General features: G+C 36.6%; 1 protein-coding gene across 1 annotated transcript; it reads left to right on the top strand.

Annotated features, from left to right (window-relative positions):
• On the top strand, window positions 1-918 carry LOC106001384 (vomeronasal type-1 receptor 4-like). The gene has a single exon (XM_013036480.1). The coding sequence runs from the start codon at window positions 1-3 to the stop codon at window positions 916-918; it is 918 nt and encodes a 305-aa protein (XP_012891934.1).
• The last annotated feature ends 7741 nt before the right edge of the window (window positions 919-8659 follow it).

Genomic DNA, 8659 nt, shown 5'->3' with positions numbered 1-8659 from the left:
ATGACAAAAGAAAGTATTTCAAATCTTATCAAGGGCACCATCTTCCTCTTTGTAACCGCAGTTGGCATTGTAGGGAACATCATTGTTTTTGTGAATTTTGTATGTAGTTTTTGGAGAGGTGCTCAGAAGAAATCTATACACCTTATTCTCATCCACTTGGCTTTTGCAAATACCATAATACTTTTTTCCAAAGGATTGCTAAGAGCAATAACAGCTTTTGGTTTAAGAAACTTCCTGGATGATACAGGCTGTAAGATAGTTGTTTATCTGGAGAGGGTGGCCCGGGACTTTTCCATCTGCACCAGCGCTCTCCTCACTGTGGTCCAGGCCATCACCATCAGTCCCAGAAGCTCTCTGTGCTGGAGATTCAAGCCAAAGACTCCATGGAAAATTCTTCCCCTGTTTCTCTTCTTTTGGATCCTCAATTCCTTGAAAATCATCAACTTACTTCATTACATCACAAATAACAGGAAAAACATGTCAGAAGCTGCTAAAACTAACAATTATTGTTCTTTTCAACCAGAAAGTCAGGAAATAAAATGGATACTTCTTATTCTAATGGCCATACACAGTGTCATGTTTCAGGGTGTCATGGGTGGGGCCAGTGGCTACATGCTATTTCTTCTCCACAAGCATCACCAGCGTGTTCTCTACCTTCAGAGCTCTCACCTTCATAAAAGTCTTCCTGAAATGAGAGCTGCTCAGAGTGTTCTCCTTCTGATGTTCTGTTTTCTTTTCTTCTATTGGACAGATTACATTTTTTCTTTCTTTTCAAATTCTTTCTTACAGAATAATTCTATGATATTAAATGTCCAAGAATTTTTGACCATCGGTTATGCATTTCTCAGTCCCTTTGTGCTGATTCACAGAGAGGGAAATCTGGATAGTTGCAAGCCTTGGAGGAGACCAAGGCATTAAGAAAATGTCTATTTCAATGACTTTATAGTAAGTTTTAAAGAGTTCTTAATTCTGTTTTGCTGGTTATCAATATCATTTTAAAATAAGCTAATATATAAATTTTTATTGCCAGACACCGACTCTTGTGATCTGTAGCCCTGAGTTGACAGAGAGATCATAGAAAAACAGAATGATGGGGCTGGGAATGTGGCTCAGAGGTAGAGTGCTTGCTTTGCATGCATGAGGCTCTGGGTTCGATTCCTCAGCACCATATAAGCAAAAAAGAAAAAAGGCGGAAGTGGAGCTGTGACTCAAGTGGTAGAGTGGTAGTTTTGAGTGGAAGAGCTGAGGAACTGTGCCCAGGCCCAGAGTTCCGGCCCCACGAGGGGACTCTCACCAAAAATAAAAGAAAAACAGAATGACATAGAAATCTCTTTCTCTACTCTCCCCTATTACCTTTATTTCTAATATTTTTGAGTCTGGGTTTTTCATTACTACTAAATATGTAGTAGGTAGCCAGGAAACAGTTTTGCAAATTTTCTAAAATATTCCTGTATATCTATCCTTTGTGGCAAGAATCCAGTTTCTAAGTGTTGATCCTACATTTGGCTCATTATTTCATAAACACAATTTAAATACTAGCAAGAATCCAGTTTCTAGGTTTTGATCACACATATGGATCATTATTTCATAACCACAATTTAAATACTAGCAGAAGAGGAATTTTTGGTTATGTTAAAATATCCATAAGCATTTATTCATAGAATGAATGCAGTGGAATACAATGATGAAGTTAAAGTCTGTGGACACCCTGAAAACATTACAGGACGGAATAGGAGAAACCCTAGTTCTCCTTAGCACAGTCCCAAATGTTTTCAATAGAGACCCAGAAACACAACAAATCAAAGAAAAGTTGGACAAATGGGATTGCAGAGCTTCTGCATGGCAAAGGACATACCTAGCTAGATCAATAGAAAGCCTACAGATTGGGAGAAGAGCTTCACTAGCCATACAATGGACAAGGGTCTCATATCTAAAATGTACCTGGAACTCAAAAATTAAATCCTCCAACAAATCATCAAAGAAACAACTGATCCAATATATAGGTGGGCTAAAGACTTACCGAGAAACTTCTCTGAAGAGGAAAGAAGGATGGCCAATAGACACATGAAGAAATACTGAACCTCCCTAGCCATAAAAAAATGCAAATCAAAACAACACTGAGATACCACCTCACCCCAGTTAGAATGGCTATAATCAAGAATTCTAATAACCACAGATGCTGGATGGGATGTGGATAGAAGGGAACCTTACTGTATTGTTGGTTGGAGTGTAAACTTGTTCAACTACTTTGGAAAGTAGTATGGAGGTTCCTCAAAAGACTCTACATAGAGCTCCCCTATAATCCAGCAATCCCACTTTTAGGCATTTACCCAAATGGTTACAAACAAGACCACACTAAAGCTTATGTTTACTGCAGCATTATTTACCATAGCTAAGATGTGGAACTAACCCAGATGCCCCTCAGTAGATGAATGGATCAAGAAAATGTGGTATATATACACAATGGAATTCTATGCCTCCATCAGAAAGAATGACATTGCCCCATTTGTTAGGAAATGGAAAGACTTGGAAAAAAATATATTAAGTGAAGGAAGCCAGGTCCAAAGAAACATAGCTCCCATGGTTTCCCTTATTTGCAATAACTAGTATATGTCGGAGACAAGCAGAAATTGTCAGATAAGTTGATGTTAGGCGAAATGAACCTCAAGATAAGGACTCAAATGTTTTTTCTTTCTTGCTATTGTTTCTAACATGTTTATAAGATATTTCTTTGTTGCTTTGTATGTTCCTCCACCACGGTATAACCCCTGTTTTCATTGTATTTGATGTTGGTATAATTTGTGCAGGGGAAGGGAAAAAACAAATTTTTAAAATAGGGATACAGGCTGATCCATTCTAACAATGAGATGTACAAGACAAGACATTATGTCGAAAAACAAACTTTGCAACTTTGGTGGTGGGGAGTGGGAGGGTTGGGGAATAGGGGAGAAATGGGAGGGCAGGGAAGGTAAGGGGAAACAAAGGAGGAGGCAAGAATGCTTGATAAGAAATGTACTCATTACCTTGCTCATGTAATTGTAACCCCTCTGTATGGAATTTTCATAATAAAAAAACAACTTACTACTAATAATTAAAAAAAGAAGCAGGACATTAACTTGGTAAGTTTTTCAACAGTGCTACTTTATTTTTTGTATTTTTGCAAGGAACTTCATTTCTTTTTATTTTAATAATTTTTATTGTGAAAACACTGTACAGAGGGGCTACAATTACATGAGCAAGGTAATGAGTACATTTCTTATCAAGGATTGCCTCCTCATTTGATTTTCCCCTACCATCCTACCCCACCAAAGTTGTAAAGTTCTTTTTTCGACATAACATCATGTACATCTCATTGTTGCAATGGGTTCACCTGTATCCCTATTACAACAATTTATTTTTACCCTTCCCCTCCCCAAATAATAACAACATCAAATAAAATGAAAACAAGGGTTATACCATGGGGGAGGGACATACAAAGCAACAAAAATAATCACCTTACAAATATGTTAGAAACAATAGCAAGAGGGCTGGGAAGGTGGCACAGTTGTAGAACGCTTGCCTTGCATGCTCAAGGCCCTGGGTTTGATTCCTTAGTACCACACAAGCAAAAAAAGAAAAAAAGCCGGAAGTGACGCTCTGGCTCAAGTGGTAGAGCACTAGCCTTGTGCTGAAGAGCTGAGGGACAGCGCCCAGGCCCAGAGTTCAGGCCCCACGACCGGACCCCCCCCCCAAAAAAAGAAAGAAACAATAGCAAGAAAGAAAAAAAATCACTTCAGTCCTTATCTTGAGGTTCATTTCGCCTAACATCATCTTATCTGACCTCTTCTGTTTGTCTCAGACATCTCCTAGTTATTACAAATAAAGGAACTTTATTTCTAACAATTGGTCATACATGTATACTTAATATTTGAGAATTACAATCTAAAAATTGTATATTGTATGATTCATTATTTTAAAGACACTATGAAAAGGGTAGCAGATGTAAATATGTACTTGAAAATAGCCATAAATATTCATCCATAGAATAGGATTGATTGTATGCAGATGATAAAAGAATAAGTTCAATGCCTTCTCATATCAAATGATTTTGACATATAATTTTACTCAATAAAAAGCTAAGTCAGTAATGGGATTAAAATTCAGGGAAACATATTTGTTTTATGTGATATGAATGAAGAATCTCTGGACAAACATAAGAGAAACTATATATGTGAGAGACACAACAGCTGAAATTCCAGTTATCTCCTTTCTATGTTTTCCATTGTAGTTAATAATATAAATTAATCTCTTTTAAAAATGGATCAATATTGGGGGAAAAACACATCAAGTTTTTCTAGACACCATTCATTAGGGCCCTGGCATGCTCCATCATGCTATCAATGTCTTTATCTACAAAGACCTATAAATTAATATGATTCTACATTAATTTAAACAGGGGTTGCAGTTAATTTCTTAAGACAGAACCATTCAATACAGGTATATGCGTAGCATACATAGTTTCATCAGTAAACTAGCTGATAAAGATATTTAAAATATTGATGCCATTTATTATAGGCACAGAACACAAAATCTTTGATCAATTTGGTAGAGACAGGCTTACAAATTTATGCTTTTAGAATGCATCGACCAAGCCAGGTTCTGGTGACTGACACTTATAAGCCTAGCTTTTCAGGAGGCTGAGATCTGAGAATTATGTTTTCAAAGCCAACCTAGGCAGGAAAATCTATGATATTTTTCTCTCTAACCAACCATAGGCTAAAGGTGGAGCTATGGCTCAAGTGTAGAATGCTAACCTTGAACAGAAAAAGTTTAGGAACAGTATCCAAGACCTGAGTTTAAGTCCCACATTGGCAAAAAAAAATTCTATTACTTAACATTATTGTCCATATAAACATACAGGTTTACATTGCCCTACTTAACAGTAGTAAATGGCTGTTCCTTTTTTAGTTAGTTGTACTATACAAACAAAACTCTTAAATTACTTGTATTACTATAAGTACAGACCCTTTATTTTTAATATAGCTGTGACTTGCTTGAAAACAAACAGTAATTTATCTTTCTTTCATAGCTTTTTGTAAAAGTGTTTTCTTGCATTCAACATAAAGAACAAAACAAAGCAAATACTTTCTCAATCAATTATTGGTATTAAACTCAAAGTATGTCACAATTTGGAAATGAAATGCTACCATATGAAGTTTGTATCATGAAGAATATATTACTGAATATTAAGAACAGACAGGAAGACTGGGTGTGGTGGTATACAGCTGTCAACACAGCTGTGGGGATCTGGGGTTAGGGGTTCAAACAACAAGCTTAGCTTAGCTTAGCCTGTATAGAGAGATTCCATCTCAAGAAGAAAAAGGGGGATGTTACACACAAGTAAAATATAATTCCTGCCTGATGTTTTGAATTGCTAGGCCTCGAATTTGAGTTTCCCAACACTGCTATTTTCAGCTCCACTTTTATATTTCAGAACTGAGTTGACAACAGTTAAAATATATCTAAATCATCAGAAGAAAACTACTGAAAAATTAACATAGAATTAAATGTTTTATACATCAAAATGGTGGAAGGTAGCAAATAAAACACAGAATCATACAATTTTACAGTTTGCCCACATGGAGAGAAGTCACAGCATTTGCGTTTCCCCTCTTATACATCCACAGGTACTGTTTTCCAATACACTAGACATGAACTCTGCATTGATTTTTTTCCTGTGAAATCTTATGAAAGATTGAGGAAAAAATTGACTGAAAACTTCAAATGACAAAATGAACTTTCAAGTTCAAGAGGTTCAGAAAACCTTAAGAAGGCAAACCTCCAAACATCAACACTGACAATAAAGTAATTTTTAAGAAATATACTCCTTACCTGACTTGTATAACTATAAACCCTATGAATATCACTTTTATATCAATTAAAACATTTCAATCCATACACATGTTCATCACTTAAAACAAGATTGTACAAGTTGAAACAACTCAAAACGGTGAAAGGGTTCTCAGAGAAATAAGAGATTTACCTCAAGAGAACAAAGATCCTCAGATATGTCGTATAAGAAAACATGAGCCTGAGACAAAACTCTGGTAATTAAATTTCTTTATTAAAGCCAGAATCCTATAGTTCGTAGGAATTCTTTGGATCTCCAGAAGATAATTTCTATTCAGAGTTGGTATTCATCCATCTCTAAGAAATCTAAGTAGATATCCTGTAACACAGCACACTAGTGAATGACTGCAGCTGTTTTTGTTCAGGCCTGGCTGTAGATTGGCAGCACACCTTTGTTGTGATGTCACTGTAATGGGGCTCTGGCTTCATCTCCTTTAAAGGGGTTATGGTATGGATTCAAATCTGAAAATTGATTATGATACATTTAGTGACTTAAGCCAGATTTCTGTTTAGTTGCTCTGTGTATTTTTCTCATTGTGTAGATCAATTAAGCTCTTTCCTCCTACAGTGTACATACAGATACCACAGAACAAAAATCAACTAATCAAGTCTTTGCTCCTGAGTATTCACCCTTTCATAGATGCAAATGTCGGTTGGATTCATGGCACAAAAGGACCACCACTCCTGAAGGCAGGAGGGTGTTGTGATTGCTGAAACCAAGGTGAACATTTCTCTGACTTTCCAAGAAGAAACTTCCACTGCCTCAGGCATCTACAGAAGGAATCCATGCTCTGGGCAGACCACAGTCCACTGCAGCTCAGTTTCATCTAGAAGGTGCACAAAATATTTTCAACTGTTTTATTAAAGCTTTGTACTGGCTCTAGATCTTACTTAACAAAGATTTCTTGAAGCAGAAAATGGGTTTCTGTGAGCAAAGAGGAAGTGGTCTTACTCTGCATTTTCTGAGACTAGGTAGTGTAGAAAGCAGTTGATGGAATGGAAGCCAGAACTCTATTTGTTCCAAAGTCATCTCCTGAGCTTCTGACTTGGGAAACTTTCCAGAGGAAGCAACAGCCATAGGACCAGCATTAGTCTCTGGAAATCTAAATGTCTTTGTAAGAAATTGTGTGGGTAGGCAATATGTGTGAAAATAAGAGAGTAAGCAAAATTAGCTGACCTTTCTATCCAACACTGTTTATGTTTCTTGATTTTTATTCATCTTGCAATTACAAAAATTAAAAGCAGATCTGGGCAATGGTGTCTCATGCCTATATGCCTAGCACTTTACAATGTGAAGATTTTAAGATTGCAGATTGAAACCAACCCTAGGGGAAAAAGTCTTTCAGACTATTTCCAACTAACCAGCAAAAATGCTGGACTGGAACCTGACTCAAGTGGTAAAGTGCCAGCTCTGAGAAAAAAGTCACTGATAAAGAGCTTACAACCCTCAGTTCAAACCTGATACAACAATCAGCCAATAAATTAATTGAACTAAGTATAATTAACCTTAACTTTAGGCATATACAATTAAATGATGTTTTGATACATAAGTGTACTAAAAAAGTTTCCTATCATTTTCTGATATAATAGAGATCTCAAAATGTTTTATGCATGCACATGTACATAGACCACATTTATAGAACTTATACTGCATTATATAAAAATAAAGTCTAGGCCGGGTGCTGGTGGCTCAAGCCTGTAATCCTAGCTACTCAGGAGGCTGAGACCTGAGGATGGCGGAGAGACCCTGAGACTCCTATCTCCAATAAACCACCAGAAAACTGGAAGTGGCCATGTAGCTCAAGTGGTAGAGTGCTCGCCTTGAACTGAAGAGCTAAGGGACAGTGCCCAGGCCCAGAGTTCAAGCCCCACGACTGACCAAAAAATAAATAAATAAATAAATAAAATAAAATAAAAATAAAGTCTAAAATAGGAAAGCAAACTATAACATTGGAAAGTTGGGATTGTTCATATGTCACTATGGGAAAAGTAAACAAATTTGTAAACAAAGTTGTCAGTTACTTTTAAACATTCCCTATGCTTTTCTGAAGGGTGTGTGGAGAGAGAAACAGGGAATAAGAGATAGAGAGGGAGAAACAAAAATTACATAATGCACTGTATATACAAGTGCAGCTGGGTGCTGACGCTCACACTTGTAATCCTTGCTACTCAGAAGGCTGAGATCTGAATATAGGGCTTTGAAGCCAATCAAAAACAGAAAAGTTGCCATGAGAGTCTTCTCTCTAATTAGCCAATCAAAGACCGGAAATACTGCCCTGGCTCAAAGTGGTAAAGAGCTAGAAAGAGCTCAGGGACAGAGCCCAGGCCCAGCACCCCAACCCAAAGTATATAAACTAAGAATTTCTATTTTTTTTTTACTTTATCAAGATGCTAAAAATAATCAAGGCTTATTTAAGAGTTACATCTTCATTTTTAAAATGTCTGGTACTAGGCAGTCTAGACTAGTTCAGAGTTTTCAGCAAGTTGAAAATACAGATTATTCCCAGGATTTTAGCTTCTAATTCCAATGGGAATTTGGCTTCTTGTTTGCATGGAGGGAAAGTGCTGAAGATAACTTTCTTGCCAGAAATCAGTGTTATTTTTTCCCAAAGCTTTTGAATCAAACAGGAACATCCAAGTATTGTCTATCTTGTTTTTTTTTTTCAAATAGATTTGAAATATCTCCTTATTTTAGTTACTAGAACTCATGAAGTTTGTGCCAGGGGATACCCAAGAAATGATCAAAGTACAAAATAGTGACGTAGAGTAT

This window comes from Dipodomys ordii, unplaced genomic scaffold, assembly GCF_000151885.1.
Source record: "Dipodomys ordii isolate 6190 unplaced genomic scaffold, Dord_2.0 Scaffold293, whole genome shotgun sequence".
Lineage (NCBI taxonomy): Eukaryota > Metazoa > Chordata > Mammalia > Rodentia > Heteromyidae > Dipodomys > Dipodomys ordii.
This window is presented reverse-complemented; position numbering and strand designations above follow the sequence as displayed.

Coding starts and splice junctions, on each gene's coding strand:
- LOC106001384 (XM_013036480.1), top strand. CDS start 1: ATGACAAAAGAAAGTATTTCAAATCTTATCAAGGGCACCATCTTCCTC.